General features: G+C 56.0%; 1 protein-coding gene across 3 annotated transcripts; it reads right to left on the bottom strand.

Moving 5' to 3' along the window:
* Positions 1–2,904: 2,904 nt before the first annotated feature.
* Mag (myelin associated glycoprotein) lies at positions 2,905–18,209 on the bottom strand. Of its 3 annotated transcripts, XM_021641412.2 has the most exons (12): positions 18,069–18,209; positions 16,188–16,251; positions 15,474–15,546; positions 14,986–15,354; positions 12,773–13,069; positions 12,160–12,417; positions 10,784–11,044; positions 5,619–5,906; positions 4,704–4,800; positions 4,327–4,426; positions 4,032–4,076; positions 3,284–3,420 (listed from the first exon to the last, which is right to left on the bottom strand). In XM_021641412.2, exons 3-11 carry the CDS (start codon positions 15,517–15,519, stop codon positions 4,044–4,046), a joined length of 1,749 nt encoding a protein of 582 aa, XP_021497087.1. In that variant the 5' UTR covers positions 15,520–15,546; positions 16,188–16,251; positions 18,069–18,209; the 3' UTR covers positions 3,284–3,420; positions 4,032–4,043. The 3 variants fall into 3 exon arrangements, with proteins under 3 accessions (XP_021497082.1, XP_060222667.1, XP_021497087.1); XM_021641407.2 differs by lacking the exon at positions 4,032–4,076 and having other exon boundaries at positions 2,905–3,420; XM_060366684.1 differs by lacking the exons at positions 4,032–4,076; positions 18,069–18,209 and adding an exon at positions 17,672–18,022 and having other exon boundaries at positions 2,905–3,420.
* Positions 18,210–19,477: the final 1,268 nt, after the last annotated feature.

Consider the following 19,477-nt stretch of genomic DNA (forward strand, 5'->3'; position numbering starts at 1 on the left):
TGGCCTCAAACTCACTGTGCAGTTTGAGGTTAGCCACAAGCTCGTGGTGATCCACCTGCCTCGGCTGCTGGGATTACAGGTACAGGCCACCACGCCCAGTTTATCCCTGGGATTTTGTAAGCTGTGCCCCTGCTGGCAGTGGAGGGTCTTGACCCAGTAGGAGCTCTCCTGCAGGGCCCCTGACCCCTAAAGCCCAAGTCTCGCTTCTGTCCTGTGCTCTCACAGCCCCACACATCTCCGTAGGTGCAGGCTTGAAAAGGTGCGATTTGGCCTTCCTGCAAGACTGTCAAGCTGTCTTGGATGGGGAAAGACCCTGTGCATTGTTGGTGGTTCAGACCAAAATGGCAGGTGGCACAGCAGTAACAGAGCGGGAGCGGCTTTAGAAACAGAGCTTGTGGCTCAGAACTGGACTCTACAGGTACCAGCAAAGGACGGGATTTAGAAAGGCCACGTAAACCTCGCTGGCTCCGACAACTCCCGCTTCTCAAACGTCAGGGACCATCAGCTTCTGCACACAACGGCCACATTCCCGTCCTGCGGGGGTGGGGGTGGGGGTGGGGGATTGCCTGTCTAATAAGTTCCCAGGTCCCCATGCTGCTGGCTTCATTCACAAGGCCCCTCCACAAGGTTATAAAGCATAACAGCTGTTGGGGAGAGGACGCTCTGGCCAGCCACGTGGCAGATCTTCGGGGCGATCCAGCACAGGGCCCCGTGGGCCATCACACAGGCTGGGAGGGGCTCTTCCGTGATGCAGAGTGAGTTGCCCGTGCTTCCCTAACTAACCACAAGCAGTTCCTTGATTCACTGAGCTGGGGTCCAGCCATTTCTCCGGTCTGTTCTGGGTGCCCTCTCCAGGGTGAATGGATGTTGGTGCACATCTCCCCGTTGGAGTTACACAACACCTTCATGGCCCTTTTCTCAGGGAGACGTGTCCCTTTTCCGAACAGCCTCATCTTCCTGGAGGAGTTCAGTCTACAGCTGGAGCCTAATATTTGTTTGGAAAGCTGGAAGTCTGAAGTGCAGCCAACATACACCTATGAGACGCTAGATGCAGAGAGAGCATCTTGTGTATTATATGGATGCAACACCTGTCAATAAAGGAAAACAAACAAACAAACAAACAAACCCAAACCTATGGCCTATAGGAAAGGGTAGACTAGAAGGTGGGACATCCAGCAGGCAGAAAGGATTCTGGGATAGAGCCAGATGTGGGGGATTTACCGAGGAAGATGTGAGGAGGACAGATGCACGGAACCTGAGCAGAGGTAACCAGCCACATGGAAGAATGTAAATTAGTATAAATGTGTTGTTTTAAGTTATGAGCAAGGCAGGGAAGAGCCTAGCTATATGGCCTAGGTATCTGCAAATATATTTTGCATCTCGTGAGTCATTATTCTGGGAGCTTAAGGCCAGGAGGAGAGACCACCACAACAGCTGGATCTATTGTTAGTTCACAAATCTTGGTGCATGAGCCCACTCCTAGGTTGCTTAGGCACCATTGATGTCATCATTGGTCACCCAGGGGCCTGGAATAAAAGGAACCCTGCCTCTTCTCTCTCTCTCTTTCTCTCTCTCTCTCTCTTTTGCTCTCCTCTCTTGCTCTCCCTGCTTTTGTTTCTCTGTTGGGGCACCCCATCCCCACTCCCCACCCCCCATCTGTTCTCTGTCTCTCTGCCCTCATGGCTCACACAAGCCCTAACTTTCTTCTGCTTCCTTTCCCCTGAATAAATTCTCTCATATAAGATCTGTGTGTGCATGGCATCATTTTTATATAAGTATAACATCTATGGCTTCCACTTTATCTACAAGGGCCACAAGGTAAGGGAGGGGAGGGAGCAAAGGCAGCCATATGCCAACAACATGGGAATGGTGGGGACTGAAGCTTACAGAGAATCTGCATTCTTCAGAGGGGCCAGATTCTTTCCTGTTTGGTGAGTCTGAGGAAGCACTGCCAGGTGACCTGACTGTAGCTGAAGCAAAAACGAGGATCCTTGGATGATGCCTGGGCAGCAGACCAGGACAAGTCTGGAGCTTGCCAAGCATCAGCTCAGGATCTTGCCCCAACACAGGGCCCGGCAAAGGTAGAGGAAAAGCTCTGAGATCATTCCAGAGACGAGATGTCCGACTCCCTGTGATGGTTAATCTTCAGTGTCAACTTGACTAGACTTAGAGGCACCTAGGAGACACACTGAGCTACGGAGGCGTTTCCAGCGGGTTTGCCTGGGGTGGGAAGAGCTCTGAATGTGACAGCCTCGCCCTGTGGGCTGTGGTCCTGGACTAAATAAAAGGGAGCCTGGCGGTGAGTGGTGTCATCCCTCGGTGCTTTCTGCCATGTGAGCAGCTGTCTCAGACTCCACTGCCATGCCCTCCCTGCCATGGTGGGCTGGACCCTCAAACCATGAGCCGAAATACACCTCCTTCCCCTCAAGTTGCTGGGGAGGTTTGAATGAAAGAATTTCCCCAAAGGCTCTTTCCTATCAGGGTGAAACCAGATATGCTGGAACCAGAAGCCAAAATAATCCCTTTCTGGTCTAGAGAGATGGCTCCGCGGTTAAAGCACTCCCTGCTTCCAGAGGACACTGGTTCCATCCCCAGCACCTACATCGCAGCCCACAACTGTCTGTAGCTCCAGTTCTGGGAGATCTGGCAGTCTCTTCCGGCTCTGCAGGCCCCAGACACCATATATTTATATGCATGCATACATGCAAAACACACATGCAGATAAGACGAAATAAACAAGTCTTTAAGAACAAACAAATTTAAAAAAAAAGCCTTTTTTTCCCCCTAAGTTGCTTATGCTTGTGGGATGTTCCCACTGAAAATTACAGAAAAGTAATTACCGAAGTTGATTTTTGCTCAGGATTTTGTTGCAGCAATGAGAAAAGTTACAAATGCACACTGGTATTTGGCATTGGGACATTTATTTCGTGTCCCTTTTGTACAGATCCCAGGGCCAGGTAGGGGGACAGGAGACCAGGACAGGGATAGCAATAAATAACATGGACAGACAGAGCACCCCTCTAGACAGGTTAAAAGGAGGGTAGAGGGGAGCTGTGACGTGGGCACGGGGTGCTGGCAGAAAGGAGCGGCCGGGAAGGAGGGAGAGGCCCCCACAGCCTCACTATCTCCTGCCCTGCCCCTTCCCGCCCCCACCCCTACCATTTCCAGGAGGAAGGGAGCCCACAGCCAGTGGGGGCCGGCGAGGGTCCCGAAGGGGCGGGGCGTGAGCCACAGGGCCAGCCCTCAGCTTCCTCCTCACTTGACCCGGATTTCTGCGTACTCAGCCAGCTCCTCCGTCAGGGTGTAGCTGTCCTTGGTGGGCTGTTTCCCCAGGTCTGAGTGGGAATAACTGAGGTCCAGTTCTGGGGGTTCCCCCCGAAGGCCCAGCAGCCTCCTCCCAGATCCCAGGCGCCTCTCGCTCTACGGAGAGAAGACAGCCCGTCAGCCGGCTCCTCTCTCACTTTTCCCACGCAAAGCCTGGGGTGCTGGCACCTTTTCCTGGGGGGAGGGGGGAAGCACCAGCTCGGGGCCGCTCCGCAGCCACGGAGTGCCACTCGGGGCGGGGGGCTTTGCAATGCTGACATCACGAACACCCCTATCTTCTCGTTGCTAACCTTGACATTTGCCGAGGAATCCCAGGCTCCGAGATGCCCGCTTGGAGACATTAACCTTAAGGGTGCACGGTTTAACCCGGAACACTCCTCTAGAGTAAATCGTGGCTGGACCGCCCCTTCTGGAACGTTAAACCTTTCTCTCTTTATCTCCTCGGTTGAGGGGGTCCTGGTAGTGACACCCCACTTCCCCAGCTCTCTACTCCTGTCCCCACCCCACCAGCATCTGGACGCACGATGGGGCAGTGGCCGCAGACAGGAACAAGGGATCAGCGAGAGGACAGAATAGACAAGGCTGCTGAGCAAGGCTGGGGTTAACCGCAGTGCCACAGACGCCTGGCTGGGACACACACACATGCACAACAACCCCGAGGCCCAGCGAGGGCCAGGAGGCTGCACACTGAGGCCCCCGGAACCTACCTCCTGGGGCTCTCAGTGACTTTCCCGGGTAGAGACCTCTCTGGACTATTGAAGAAGGAAACGCAGTCACGGGCACAGGCGGGGAGGGCGGGGCTGCCCAGGCCCCACCCCCTCAACCCTCCTGCACGGTTCCAGCGAGGGGCCCGGTCCAGCCCTCCACAACGCCCCGCCCGTGAGGCTGGCCTCCCTTCCGCCCTGGCCTCGCAGGCCCTTCCCGCCCCTCCCCCGCCCCTCAGCCACCGCGCCACTGGGTCATTCCCTCCCTCACTGGGAGCCACAGTGGTGTGGCCCTCACCTCGTACTTATCAGGTGCCCCAGAGATCCGGAATTCGGGGCTGTACAGGACGTGAGGGTTGCCTCCCGCCGAGAAGCTGGGGCTCTCCGTGACGTTTTTCCTGCAGGAACATCAGTTTCACGGGGGACAGCCTTCCCCAGGGGTCACCCTGTCCCCACACCCTACCGGTTTCCTCCCTTCCCCGCTTCCAGGGTTCCCGCACTTGCTGACAGGTTAGGGAGCTTCGAGCAGGGCCAGGAGGTGGAAGCTCGGCGCAGCGGCGTCCGCCCTCCCAGCACACACAGAACTACCCCCGCCTGCCCACCCCGGCCTCCCACAGTGTCCTACCACACCGCGTGGAGACTGCCCGTCCCCAGGGCAGCCTGGCAGGCACTCACTTTCGTCTTGTCTGGGTGATGTAGCATACAATAGCAATCAGGATGGCAAAGGCGACCACAGCCCCCACAGGCCCGATTTTGGCCCACATCAGTCGGTCTAGGGACAGAGAAGGGTCAGGAGTAGCCTCAGGGCTACCGGCAGGCATGAGGATGCCTGGGTTTTCAGGACACCCCAGGAAGCAGAGTCCAAATGTTTGGGCAGCCTCTGCTCAACAGTTACAAAGTGAGGGTTGTTGTTTTGTTTTGCTTTGTTTTCTCTCTCTCTTCTCTTTTTTAAGTACTGGAATTTGAACCCATGGCCTCCCAAATACTAAGTAAATGCTTGACCCCTGTGCCTCAGCCCCTCACTGGGGGATTCTAGGCAGGGGCTCTACCACTGAGCCACACCCCTAGCCCCTCAATGGGGGATTCTAGGCAGTTGCTCTACCACTGAGCCACACCCCAGTCCCTCACTGGGGGACTCTAGGCAGGGGCTCTACACTGAGCCACACCCCAGCCCCCTCACTGGGGGATTCTAGGCAGGGGCTCTACCACTGAGCCACACCCCAATCCCTCACTGGGGGGTTCTAGGCAGGGGCTCTACCACTGAGCCACAGCCCAGCCCCTCAATGGGGGATTCTAGGCAGGGGCTCTACCAGTGAGCCACGCCCCAGCCCCTCACTGGGGGGTTCTAGGCAGGGGCTCCACCACTGAGCCACACCCCAGGCCCTCACTGGGGGGTTCTAGGCAGGGGCTCCACCACTGAGCCACACCCCAGGCCCTCACTGGGGGGTTCTAGGCAGGGGCTCCACCACTGAGCCACACCCCAGCCCCTCCGCCATGCTCAGTGGCTTGATCAGCAGGAGTAGGGGTGGGGAGGCTCCAAGAGGGCTCCTCTCCTTCCCGTGGCTCCCGCCCCCAGGTCACATCACTCACGTGCTCCCTGGAAGGGCAGCTCGAGGCTCTGGGTGCCATAGAGGTTCCTGGTGGTACAGATGACCCGGGGCGGGGCCTGGGCCTGACCCCGGAGTGTGAGGATGCTGGTCAGCAGGAGGCCGCTGCGCTCTGAGTACACGAACTCCCTCTCTGTTTCGTTCACCGTCACGTTGCGGGAAGGCAGCTCAAAGGCCACAGAGGGCTCCGGGTTGGATTTTACCACGCACAGGCACTGGACCGTGTCTCTGGCTGCCGCACAGTGTGACTCCAGCAGGATTATGGGCGCAACTGCAAGAGCAAAACCAAAGCTAAGGGTGAGGTTGGGCCTGCGGGACCCCTTGGTAGGAGCAAGGGCAAACGGGTGAGCAAGCTCTGTGTAGGTCCCCGCGGAAACATGGAATTCCCAACTCCTCTGCAACCATGCCCACGGCGTGGTATCCCTTCAGACTGAACACAGCCCGAAGCAGCGTGGGCCTTCACAGGCCCTGGTTAAGGCGGTTAGATCACCCCAACACCGAAATACTCTAGCCAGCACTGGGTATGCGAGCACATGGAACCCCGATACTGGTGAGGCAGAGGCAGGTGGATATCTGTGAGTCTAACGCCAGCCTGGTCTACTCAGAGAGTTCCGGGCCAGCCAGGGCTACATAGTGAGTCCCTGTCTCAAACAAACCCACCAGCCTAAACCAACATCCTTACACTCTTACACAGCACCAGGGGCCCTCTGCTTGCTGACAGTCATGGGGAGATTCAAGAGAGAGATAAGACTTGAGTTCGAAATGGCGGGACCTCAAAAAGACCCTGGTTTCCCCCTCTGTACCTGAGGAGGGCATCACAGTCCCCCCTGTATACAAGGTCTAACAATGGGCCATTGTGACAGCCAACACAGGCCACTGAACCCTTCCTTCCTTCCTGTCTGTCTGTCTGTCTTTCTCACCACTCCACTCCACTTTGGGTTTTCAAGACAGGGTTTCTCTGTGTAGCCCTGACTGTCCTGGAACTCACTCTGTAGACCAGGCTGGCCTCGAACTCACAGAGATCCACTCCCTCTGCCTCCCAGTGCTGGGACTAAAAGCGTGTGCCACCACTGCCTGGCCCCAAGGATCCTTTTTTCTTTGGAATCTCAGCCATATTAGCCCAGGGACTAGGGATGCTCCTTGTGAGATATTCTCCTGCGTCTGCTCTTGAGGTGACTCTGGCCTCGATGTGGGACAAAACAGCTGTGGTTTCCCATCTGCATCGTCTCTAACTTTTGCCATGGCCTCTGATCATGGCTAGGATGTTTTCCAAAAGGGACCTATGGCCTTTGGCCCTTTGACCCATCCAAACTACAGCCTCCTTTGGCAGATTCCTTCCTTCTCCCCAGGCCCTGACGATGGCCCCCAACTCACTTCCTCACCTGGAGACCCTTTGAATCTTTTTTTTTAAAGATTTATTTATTTATTATGTATACAGTGTTCTGCCTGCATGTCTGCCTGCAGGCCAGAAGAAGGCACAAGATCTCCCTACAGATGGTTATGAGCCACCATGTGGGTGCTGGGAATTGAACTCAGGACCTTTGGAGGAACAGCCAGTGCTCCTAACCTCTGAGCCATCTCTCCAGCCCCGAGTCCTTGAATCTTGACCCATTTCTTCATTACCACCAACAGCTCCCTCCACCCAAGCCTTGCTTCCATAGCTTTGATTACACATGGAATCTTTCTTTCTTTCTTCCTTCCTTCCTTCCTTCCTTCCTTCCTTCCTTCCTTCCTTCCTTCCTTTCTTTCCTTCTTTCTCTTTCTTTCTTTCTTTCTTTCTTTCTTTTCAGAATAGAAGTTATATTAGAACACTGAGCAGTGCTTTCTGCTTGTTTGTTTCTGAGACATGAATCTTGTTATGTAACTCGGAGTAGCCTGGAACTCTGTGCTTTTCTGTCTCCTAAGTGCTGGATGACACCCAACTAAATGGTGTGTGTGTGTGTGAGAGAATTGTGCATATATGTGCAGTTGTGTGTGTGTATATGTATGTGCATGTTAATGCCAGAGAGTGACATTGAGTGTCTTTCTCTATCGCATTACACTTAATTTTTGAGACAGTGTTTCTCTCTAATACTGGAGCTCACCTACTGGCTGGCCAGCAAGTTCCTGGAATCTTCCTGCCTCATACTAGGATTACAGGTGCATGCCATCATCACTCACAGCTTTCCTGTCTGTCTGTCTGCTCTGTCTCTCTCTCTTTGTATTTCCAGACAGAATTTCTCTGTACAGACTTGACTGTCCTGGAACTCACTTTGTAGACCAGGCTGGCCTTGAACTCACAGAGATCTCCCTGCCTCTACCTCCCCAGTGCTGGGATTACAGGCCCGATCCTTTTTTCCCCCCACTTTCTTTCTTTTAACATGGGTGTATGTAATTTGAACTCAGGTCCTCACACTTATACAGGAGGCACACTGAGCCCCCTCCCCGGCCCCTAATTTATGCTTTTAAAACTATGTTCTTTATCCGCCTTAAGCTATCCGACACCTCTCTGCTGGTTCTAGACTAAGTGTTGGTACTGAGTAATTCTGACCCAAATCCACGCACACAGACATCAGCTTCCTGGCTCCACTCATTCTCAAGCCCAGAGAAATGTCCCAGTAACAGTGACGGACAGAAGTTCCCAGGGGCTGATAGATCATTCCAGCTGGCACCTCAGTGCACAGCTCTAAGCCTGTGAGGTGACAGCCCCGTGTACATTCTGCTCTCCGTGGTGGGGAGTGATCAGCTCAGCCCAGGGGAAGTGAGTAACACCAAATCTGAAGTAAAAGAGAACCCCAGAACATTTCTGAAACACTCCCATTCAGGACATCACAGCCAACACGCTGGTGACAAGCATCCACTCCAGACGCCAGAGTACTGGTACCCTGCCTGTGTGTGTCATCAGTATCCTTTCGGCATCCTCCGGGTTTCAGAAGAACTATACAGCCCTTTGACATGATTCAAAGAACGGGGAGTTTGGGGGTGCCTGGATTTGGCATCCCAACTCTGCCATCTACTGGCTGAGTGTGGCCAGTGAGCCTTCGAATGGGCACCCAGAGGTGGAGGGGGCACTTGCGGTTTGGGTTTGGTTTCGAGTCAGAGTCCTGGGTATCCTCAACACTGTAGAGTCTCGTGGGAAGGGAGGCAGTCCCTTAGTGAGGGACTATCTAGGTTAGCCTGGCCTGTGGCCATGCCTGTGAGAGATTGACCGTTCTTAATTAAGAGAGGAGGAAAGGCCCACCCTGGATTCGAATGGCACTGGTTCATGGGGTGTGGCCCCCCCATGCTGATGAAAAGGAGAGACAGGGAAATGGGAGCTTGGCATTAACTCATCGCTCTCTGCGCTTGACTGTGGCTGTGATGTGGCCAACTCCTTCAAGTTCCTGTCAACATCACGTCCCCGCCATGACGGGCTGCAGCCTGGGAACATGAGCTAAGTGAACGTGTCTCCCCTAAGTCGCTTTCACAGGAGTTTGAACAACGTATCACCAACACCAAAGACAATTAAGACACCCATGCTGGCCTTGGGCTCCCTAGGGACCAACGGTATCTTCTGATTCTTCTTCCTGCACCGCCTGACTGCTGGAATTTAGGGGAGGGAGGCGCTACACTCTGGGCTTACGGAGAACTGTGCAGATGGAACCTGGGGCTCCATACAAGCTGGGTAAGCACTCTACCAGCTGTGCTACCTTCTAGTCCTGGAGAAGGGAGGTGCTGTTAGCTCACAAGAGGCTACACAGGCATGTGGATGTGTATGGATGAAATGCTTAGCATCCCAGCCAAGTACTTATGTGTGCATTACAGAAGAAGAAGCTTTGGCCAACTCACTTGAGTCCCAAGGAAATGCCAATGGGACAAGGCGATGGTTAAGCATGCATAGGACACGTTCCTTTCATCCTTACAGTCATCTTACTTGTGAGGTGTTTTGGTCATCTCCTTTTGCAGGAAAGGAGCTGGGACTCAGTGTGCGGCTCAGTGGTAGAGCCCCTGCCTAGAATCCCCCAGTGAGGGGCTGGGGTGTGGCTCAGTGGTAGAGCCCCTGCCTAGAATCCCCCAGTGAGGGGCTGAGGTGTGGCTCAGTGGTAGAGCCCCTGCCTAGAATCCCCCAGTGAGGGGCTGGGGTGTGGCTCAGTGGTAGAGCCCCTGTCTAGAGTCCCCCAGTGAGGGGCTGGGGTGTGGCTCAGTGATAGAACCCCTGCCTAGAATCCCCCAGTGAGGGGCTGGGGTGTGGCTCAGTGGTAGAGCCCCTGCCTAGAATCCCCCAGTGAGGGGCTGAGGTGGGGCTCAGTGGTAGGGGAGCTGCCTGACGTCCATAAAGCCCTGGGTTCCTTCCTTAGCACTGTAAAAGGTGCAGTTTAGAGGTCAGTGCTAAAGGCCTGGCCAAGCTGAGGAGGAAGCCCGGGGAACTGGAAACAAGGAGATGGCATTCTTTATTTGGAAATTCTTGGAAAGCTTAAGGAAGAGGAGTGAAAACTGGGACTTGACTGCTAGTGAACCCAGGAGCAGGGCTGGGTGCAGTGGAGGGAGCTGCCCACAGAGAGGTCAGGCCAAGGGCTTGTTAGCAGTATCATAACTACCTTCACTTCCAAGATGTCAGCTTATACATGTGTCCTTCCTCTGACTGTGCCGTGTCTGCTAATAAGCTTGGCATCTCCTTGGTCCCAGCCCCCACCTCTCAAGAGCACAGCACAACAGCTCAATGTATGAGCTCAGGGTAGTCAACTCTAGGCAGTGCAGAGTAGAGCCAGATTGCCTGAGATTGATTCTCAAAATCTGCTATTAGTGTGTGACCTTGGGCAAGCATCCTAATCTCTCTGGGCCTCAGTTTCCTTCTCTGTAGAGAGGGCATTTGTTGTCATGAAGATGAAATGGCTCCCTGCACATAGCACATCCAACAATGCTGGTACCTGGCAGTGCTCTCCAAGGGACAAACACCAGAGTCAGCATCTTAATCCCTAGAGGGGCAGCAACCGCAGAATCCCGCAGAATCCCGAATCCCCTTGGTCGAAAGCTCCTCCCACCCCCAGTGATCTCAAACAGGAGTTTCATTTCCTTAGGGTGGGCTCAGCTTCCCTGCTGTCCCCCATCCTTATCCGATGTCCGGGACGGGCAAAGCTGGCCCCGAGGACTCATGAGCACCACAGGGTGACAGCGGAAGGGGGGACTCACACTCCACAGACAGGTTGAAGGCGGTGGCTCTCTGGCCGTACTGGTTCTCCGCCACACACCAGTACTCCCCGTCATCCTCCGGTGTCACTGCAGGGAGCTCCAGCTGCAGCTGGCTCTCGTAGATGACGGTGGCCAGGATCTGCTTCTCCTTGAAGATGGTGAGGATGGGGTCCGGGTTGCTCTGCGTGGAGCAGAGGATGGACACCGTCTCCCCCTCCACGGCCACCACCGTCCCGTTCACTGTGGGCTTCCAAGGTGCGTCTGGGGGAGGAAGAAATTATCAGACCCTGAGGGAACTGCTCCATCTGCCGGCCAACTCCCAACCGTGACCCCGACACCCCGTCTGACACCCCATCCGGTCCTGGCTCCTGTTACAGGAATTGTTATTCTCTAGGCAGAGAGCCTGACTTTTTTTTTTTCTTTTTTCTTTTTTGATACTGTTTGTTTATTTGTTCATTTGCTCTTGAGACAGGCTCTTGCCATGTAGCCCTCGCTGGTCTATTATTTCACTATACAGTCCAGACTGGCCTTGAACGCGTGGTAATCCTCCTGCCTTAGCCTCCTGAATTTGGCATCACGTGTGTGGTCTGGGAGCTTGTCTTCTGGCGCTGCCTACCCCTCCCCAGCTCCGCAGACCCTGTGTCTTAACGCCGGGACTCACTTTTCCCATCTTGAAAATGGGCTTAACAATTCCAGCCTCGTAGGGCATCCAACACGGGACAAGACCCAGGAACTGCTCTAGCTGAGCAAGGCCCTTACAGAAAGATGCTACGTAAGGAAATAAAATACATTTTCAGCCAGGGGATTTGTTGCGATGGAAAAAAAAAAAAGTCAAAAGGGAGGAGGAATCAGGTGGTCAGGTGGTCCTGGTTCTAGGGAGGATGGTGAGGGAAGGCTTCGGGATCTGAGCAGGAGGCGTAGGGGATGCCAGGGCCGCGAGCTCGTGTGTGAGGCCGTCAGGAAGTGCTGAGTGAGCACCGGCTGTGACTGTCTTTATTATCCGCGGTCCTGGGCACTGTGCCTCGATACATATTTGCGAATGAATGAACGAATGGCATGAATGGCCTGTGCTTGATTCTCAGCTCAGTGTCCCAGCCTGACAGCATCCGTCTCCTGTTACAAACGGGTCCACGCAATGGGTTCTCCTCAGCCCTCCCTTTGCTTGCTGTCGAGCCTGATGAGCTGAGCTGAGGCCCCGGGGCCCAGATGGCGGAAGGCCAGGTCTGAACCCCACAAGCTGCCCTGTGACCTCCACACAGCGCCCTGGCATATCACACACACGCACACACGTAAAAATCTTGAGCTACAACTGTCCTTATTTTAAAAATGCCAGTCAATCCCCAAAGTGTGCGTGGACGCGCCGCGTGGGGACTCACACATGACGCTCAGCTCCACCGTGCGGTTGTCCTGGCCGTAGACGTTCTCTGCCAGGCAAGCGTAGACGCCGTCCTCCGCGGGGGTCACCTCCTCCAGGTCCAGGTACAGGCTCTCAGCCACGGCCTCTCGCAGCACCATCCCGTCCCGCATCCAGGTCAGCAGCGGAGGCGGGTTGCTGTCAGCCCCACAGAGCAGGCTGACGTGGGAGCCCTCAATGGCCTCCACGGAGGAATTCATCTCCACAATCACTGGGGGGTCTGAGGCCCAGGACAAGGCGGAGGGTCAGCGGACTGTGTGATGGGTGCGTCAGATCCAGGCCGGCTCAGGAAGCCCAGGCCCCATCCCCAGGTCCCCTCTCCGGGTCCTACTCCTCCAAGACCTACCCTAACCCAACCCCTGCCCCTCTTGCACCCAGCACGCTCACCCAGCCTAGGCCCCACCCCAAACCCTATCCTCCAGGTACCATCCACCAGACAGGCCCCAGCCCATTGCACCGCCCACCAACAAGGCCCCGCCCCCAGTCCCTTCCCACCCGAGCCCCGCCCACAGCCTCCCTACCCGGCCCCGTCTCTTCCAGGCCCCGCCCCTGCCCCAACCCGCACCCAGGCTCACACTTGACGTCTAGACTGGCGTAACCCTCGAACTGCAAGGTGGTGTTGGGGAAAGCGGCCTGGCAGCCCAGACGGTGGCCGTTGGCCTCTCTGGTGGGCACGAAGTGCAGCAGCGACACCTGCACCCAGGTGCCTTCATCCTCACGCAGCCGACCCAGCACCGTGGGCTCCCCCAGCCCCTCGTAGCCCAGCCAGCTCAGCTCCGGGCGCAGCTCCGGGCAGTTGTCCGGAACCATGCAACTGACCTCCACTTCCCTTCCCGCCACCACTTCCGGGGGCAGCACGATGTTGGGGGTGTCTGCGGATGAGGGAGGGAAAAGGGAGAGTTCTGGAGACAGTCTGCGGTCACACCCCCCTGTGCCGCTCCTGGGACCTTACCCGCCCCTTCCTGGTGTTGGTCACGCCTCCGCCACCGCCTCCACCTCCGCCACCCCGCCCCAAGCCCCCCGCAGAGCCTGTCAGGATGCTCGAACAAAGTGACAACGGGACTGGACTTTGCAAACAGACTCTGGGGCCGCCGCTGCGGCAGCCCGAAACTGGGCTCCAGACCTCGGCCCCTGCTTCTGTGGCAGGTGTGAATTCTGTTTCGCTAGATTGCTCTCTGGCCCCTGTATATGCTCCCTTCTTGGGGAGCCGCTGGGTTGGGGAGAAGGGACGGCTGACAGGGAGAGGTGTGTGTGGATGGAGAAAATGCCTGTCACAGCAGCCTGCCCGGAAGCCTGTGGAGTGCTTTCTTGATTGGTGGTTGATGTAGGAGGATTTAGCCGCCGCGGGCGGTACCCTCTTCGGGCAAGTGGCCCTGGAAGGTATAGGAAAAGTCCCGGAATGTGAGCAAGCCAGCAAGTAGCATCGCTCTGCGCTCTCAGCTTGGTCGCAGGCTCCAGGTTCCGGCCTTGAGTCGCTGCGGTGGCTTCCCTCACGGTGGACGGTGACCTGAGCGCTAACTAACGCCCTGTCCTCCCAGGGGGCTTTTGGCCACCGTGTTTCCCACAGTAAGACAGGTATATCACAAGGTGGGGGGCTGCGTGTGTGGTTTGCGTGCGTGGTACATGCCTAGTCTGGTGTACGTCACGTGTGGAATGTGACGTGGCCTCTTTTGACGTCAGAGCTGTAGTCTGGCTACTCCTACAGACCAAATGCTGCCGGGGGACTTAGCCCAAGATCGCTTACCCTACGACCTAATTAGGGATGCCACTCAGAATTAGGCAGCGGGAGTCCCTGAAGCCAGGCAGGGGCCTGCCTCTATTTTAATTGCTAAACTTGGCTATAGCTACATGCATTTTTTTTTTTTCCTTTTCTTCTCCTCTTTCTCTTCTCCCTTCCTCCCCCAGTTGTGAGGATCAACCCTTGGACCTCACACATGGAGTCGACACTGCCACCGAGCCTCATCCTCATTCCTCTTTTTACCTTTTATTCTGAGGGTCCCGTTAAGTTGTTAAAGCCGGCCTTGAACTCACTCCGTGTCCCAGACAGGCTTGTGGGCGTCTTGCTTCAACCTCCCAAGTAGCTGGGAATAAGGCCTAAACCATCAGGCTTAGCTCTCTCTCTCTCTCCCTCTCTCTTCTTTCTTTCTGTCCTTTTGTCTTTCTTTCTTCCTGTTTTTCTTTCTTTGTTTTTTTTTTTACATTTGTGTGTGTGTGTGTGTGTGTGTGTGTGTGTGCGCGCGCACATGTGCACGTGTGTATGTGTGAATACAGATACATGTGAGCGTGTACATGTCTTGGGATGGTCAGAGAGCAGCTTGTGGGAGTGCGTTCCCTCCTTCCCCCGTGTCTACCACGTGAGTTCCGGGTATCGAATCTGGATTGTCAGACTTGGGGCACGCACCATCATCCACCGAGCCATTTTGTAGTCCCCCCATCCTTCCCAGCCCCAGTCTCCCTGCCGTGTGAGGACCAGAACTGCACAAGGCAAGTGCAAGGACCCTGCCATTATACCGGTGCCGGCTTCCATGGCAAACGGTGTGCCTGAAACCAGGGGTCCTGCGTCTACCAGCCAGAGCTTCGAGCTGGTACCGTGGGCAACCCCCGGCCTTAAAACCATTCACCCGCTGGCTGGGTGTGCGGTTCTCAGCTCCACATCACCAAGGGCCAGAGAACGTACTCACGGCGCCCAAAGTCACACAATAAAGCGGGCCTCTAGAAGCCTCACCCCTGACCCCAGGTCCCCTCCCCTCCCTCCCAGCATCGCTGCAGCCCCCGGGGACCGACTCACTGATGATGTCCAGGACGCTGTGCTCTGAGAAGGTGTACTGGTTGTAGCCGCCCAGGTCCCCTCGGAAATAGTATTTGCCTCCCAGCTCGGGGCTCAGCGTGCTGAGAAGCAAGGTGCAGTTGCGGAGGCCCAGGTCCCCCAGCAGGCGGCTGCGGCCCTGGAAGCTCTCGTGGACCACTTGTGTGCGGGACTTGAAGACCACAGGTGGGTAGTTCTTGGGGTAGGGACTGTTGAAATACCAGACGCCATGCACCACAGCCGGTCTGAGCTCATCGGGGAAGTCGAAACGGCAGGGGATGGAGACGCAGGTCCCCTCGAAGGCTGAGATGGACGAGGGCATCCAGGCACCCCAGTGGCCTCCTCGAGAAGCTATGGGTGGGCAGGAGCACAGAAGCTGAGAGACAGAGCCCACCCCATTATCTCCAACAGGTCCCATCGCGGGCCAGCGGGCTGGGACTGGGGCTGGAACTCCTCTCCACAGCCATTACCTGAGATCATTATCCAAAACAGAGGCAGCGTGGTGAGGAATATCATCTTGTCCAGCAAGTAAGTGAGCTACGGCTGGAGAGGGACAAGAACAAGTTTTGAAAAGGCCACAGTGGGGTCGGGGGAGAGGGCACTGTGCCAAGGTTAGCCGCTGCTGCCAGTTATGAACGCCAGTTATGAGCCAGTGACTCATTCTGCTAGTCAGAGCTGGGTGCCGCAAGCCAGGCGCGGCTCCCAGGCTTGAAACCAGTCCTCCGGGGGAGTCAAGCAAGCTTCCCAAAGTCACCCAGCTCAAGCAGGGGGCACAGACACCTCATCACGGAAGCCAGAGACCCTCCCCGGCCCTTAGCCGCGGCTGTCTCTGGAATAAAAGGAGCAACTGTTCTGCCGTCGGCAGCCAGATCCTTTGGCGCTCTGTTGGTCTCCTGTCTGTCCTTCTCGTAGCTTAAGTGGGCCCTGGGGTTACAACTCTGTAGGTGTGATTACCGCTTGCATCTAAAGTCCAGAGGGGTGCGTGGCTTGCCTAAGGTTACACGGCGGGTCTGCAGACGCAGCAGCCAAGCTGCGCCGTCTCTGCATGGCAGAGGCTGGTTAGTAATGATCTGACCACGTCCCTGCGTCTCCGCCCCTCAGAGACGGCTGGGCAAAGTTGGAGCCAACGCTCCTCCTGCGGTAAGAAGTGGGTTATCAGGATGAAGAAAACACTGGTGGCTTACCTTTTACCTCGGTCTCCCTGAGTTGGGACTATCTCCTGATTCCACTTGAAGATGGCCAGTCAACCTAGAACACAAGCCAGACAGGAGTTCCGTGGTGAAGGCCCGAGCACCCACAACACACAATCCGTGTGCACTATGGGCGGCGTCCATGTTGGAAGACTATCCATGAGCTCTCTGGTCCCCATGGATACCCAGGATGCTCCCACGTAGCTCCAAAGACACTGTACCACAACAACCTCCCTGCCCCCTCCCGCCAAGAGCTGGGGTGTGGGAGAACCGTGGGGAGGGAAGGGAGTGGTGGCTTTGGGATGAGGGGAGCAGCGAGTGGTGAGTGGGGCGAAGGAGCAGATGAGGCCTGGAGGTGGCAGGCAGGGACCCGGTCCCATCAATGACCGGGTTTCACAACATCAGCATTCCCAGCATGCCGTGTGAATTCCTGCCGCCCTCTCCCACCCGAAGCAGGCCCCGGGTGTCCCCACCCTCACCAGAGGCCAGGAACCAATACAAAAGAGCGCTGTTCCCCCGGGGGTGTGGGTGTCCCATCCCAGGGACCTCCTGGGGTAGGTGGAGTGTGAGTGAGAACTTGGTCACTCCTGACTTGGGCTCTGCAAGGGGCCAGGAAGAGCCGGAGGAGATGGCCCCTTGGCCCCCGCTGCTGCTCTGTGGGTCGCCCGGGACCAAAGCCAGGATTTTGAAGTAGCTGCTTTTCCCGGCCTTGGCTACCCTCTTCCCACAGATGCAGCCGCGAGCCCAGAAACATGCGAATGCTAGTAGGAAATGTGACAGCCAGCAAGAACAGACTCACACCAGGGAGACGGGCAGAGTCTCTAGGATGCACCCCTACGCCGAGGCCCGCGTCTACAGAGAGGCACACCGCACTCAGGCGTGGACACGCACACCCAGGCAGTCGTGACTCTGACCGTCACGATCTCAGGTCACAAGGATCTGCGCACACCACGGAGAGCCCCACCCAGACAGCTCTGCGGGCACAGGGCAGCGGTGGCCCTGCACCTGTGACTGGAGGGAACAGGACTACCCAGAGGTGAGGCCAACAATTCAGCACACACGGATGGGAGATACAGCCACGGACACTGTTCTCTGCCGCGGTGAATTCTGGTCTTGGGGTGTGGGCCCAAGCTGAAAGCTCTCTAAATCACAGTGCTAACATTTGCAAAATGGATGGATCCCACATCTGTAGCGTTAAGCTTCCGTTGGGGAAGCCAGGCATGATGACAGCACACCTGCCACCCTTGGGAAGGGAGGCCGGAGGATCTAGAGTTCAAAACCAGCCTTGGCTACCGTTAGCAAGCTGGAGGTTAGCCTGGGCTGTGAGTGGCACTATTTCAGCAAACAGAAACAAATCCGAGGGAGGGGAGGGGTTGGGAGAAAGCACCCTCCAGAGTCTAATGAAAAAGAGTTGAGGACCACTAATACAGACGCCTACAGGGGCGGGCAGACACACAGACACACACTCTCACCCTCACCGTGCACCCAGGTGCTCACGGCCTGCCGGCCTCACCCACATCGGCATGGTGGATTCAAGTGTCCGACAGCCCCTCGGCACCCTCCTTCTTCTCCAGTGCAGATCACCGTCCCGTCTCCCCCCAGTTTTGGGAACCCCAGGGGAGCTGGCATGGCCAAAGCCGCCACCATCGTGAGGTGTGTCCACGAGGGAAGTTCCCTTGGCGTTTCTTCTCAAAGCCCCACCGCTGTCTCCACCAAGGTCCGGTCCAAAGCAACGCCCTGCCTGCCCCTGGGAGCGAGGGACCCTCCCCTGCTTCTTGGCACCCCAGCCTTGCACACGCCCTGGGCTCCCAGGGCAGAACCCCCGGCGGTGTCTTGCCCCTCCTTCGCCGCAGCCCTCTCTGCCTCAGTACTTACTTGGGTGCTCTGGCTTCCTCACCCTCTGCTCCCTTGGCCCCGGCTTACAGTCCTTTGGCCTCCCAGGGTCTAGGCCCCCACTTGCCAGCCCCTCCTCTCCCCCTGGGTGCCAGGGGCCGCCTGCCTCCAGGGCCCAGCTCCTCCCTGCCCCCGGGGGAGGGGGGCACAAAGGGGCCCTTGTCACCACAGGACTGGGACTGGGCAGCCTGACTCCTGGGTCCTACTAGCTCCTTCCTAGAGAAGCCGGGGGTCTGCCTCGCTCCTCCCCTTCCTCTGCTAATAGACACCCTACTTCGGGGGTTGGGGAGGTAGGTGTGGCCTCATCTTTCTGAAAGTTCCAGGCTGAAAGGTGAAACCTGTTGAGGATCTGGTGGCACCTGTGTGACCTTGGTCCCAAGAGGCCAGAAGAGTCTGGTTGCCAGGAGGAAACACACCTTCTCCTCCTTTGGCTCCAGTGTCACCCCCGCCACGTTGACAGTCACCTCCGCATGCTTCCTCTCCTTGACACTCTGAGATGACCTCAGCCGTTGTCTCCTTGAGATCATGGCCTTCCCTTGGTGAGGACAAGGCCTCAGTGTGTGTTCCATCTCCACCTGTTAAACCGAGGGGAGGTGCTTAGCAGATACCCCTCTAACGCCCCGTGACATCGTGGGACTCGGAGATGTTATTCTTACGCCTGTTCCTGGAAAGCCATTCCCACCCCATCCTGCCTGATCCTGTCCTGCACCCCAGAAGCACGGCACTTGACTCTGGAGCAGCAGCTCCCCCTCTTAACCATCACGCTTACTGATTTACTTATTTCAGATTTAGTCATGTTATGTGTATGGACATTTGCCTGCATGTTTGTCTGTGCACCACTTGCGTGCCTGATGCTCATAGAGGTCAGATGAGGGCACTGGATCCCCCTGCATCTGGAGATGCAGATGGTTGTGGGCCACCATGAGGGTCCTGGGACCTGAACCTAGGTCTTCTAGAAGTACTCTTACTGAGCCAGCTCTCCAGCTCCTATTCTATCTATCTATCTATCTATCTATCTATCTATCTATCCATCCATCCATCCATCCATCTATCTATCTATCTATCTATCTATCTATCTATCTATCTATCTATCATCTATGATCTATCTATCAATCTATGATCTATTTATCTATCTATCTATATATCTATCAATCTATGATCTATCTATCAATCTATGATCTATTTATCTATCTATCTATCTATCTATCATCTATCTATTTATCTACTGCATATGTGTGGGTTTGTAAATGTACCTCAGCTGCTTGTGGAGGTCGGAGGAATCACTTCTCTCCTTTCATCTTGTAGGTCCCAAGGATCCAACTCAGGTCCTCAGCTTGGCATCAAGTACCATCACCCACTGAACAATCTTGCTGGCCCATTTCTCCCTCCCT

Source organism: Meriones unguiculatus, chromosome 14 (assembly GCF_030254825.1).
Source record: "Meriones unguiculatus strain TT.TT164.6M chromosome 14, Bangor_MerUng_6.1, whole genome shotgun sequence".
NCBI lineage: Eukaryota > Metazoa > Chordata > Mammalia > Rodentia > Muridae > Meriones > Meriones unguiculatus.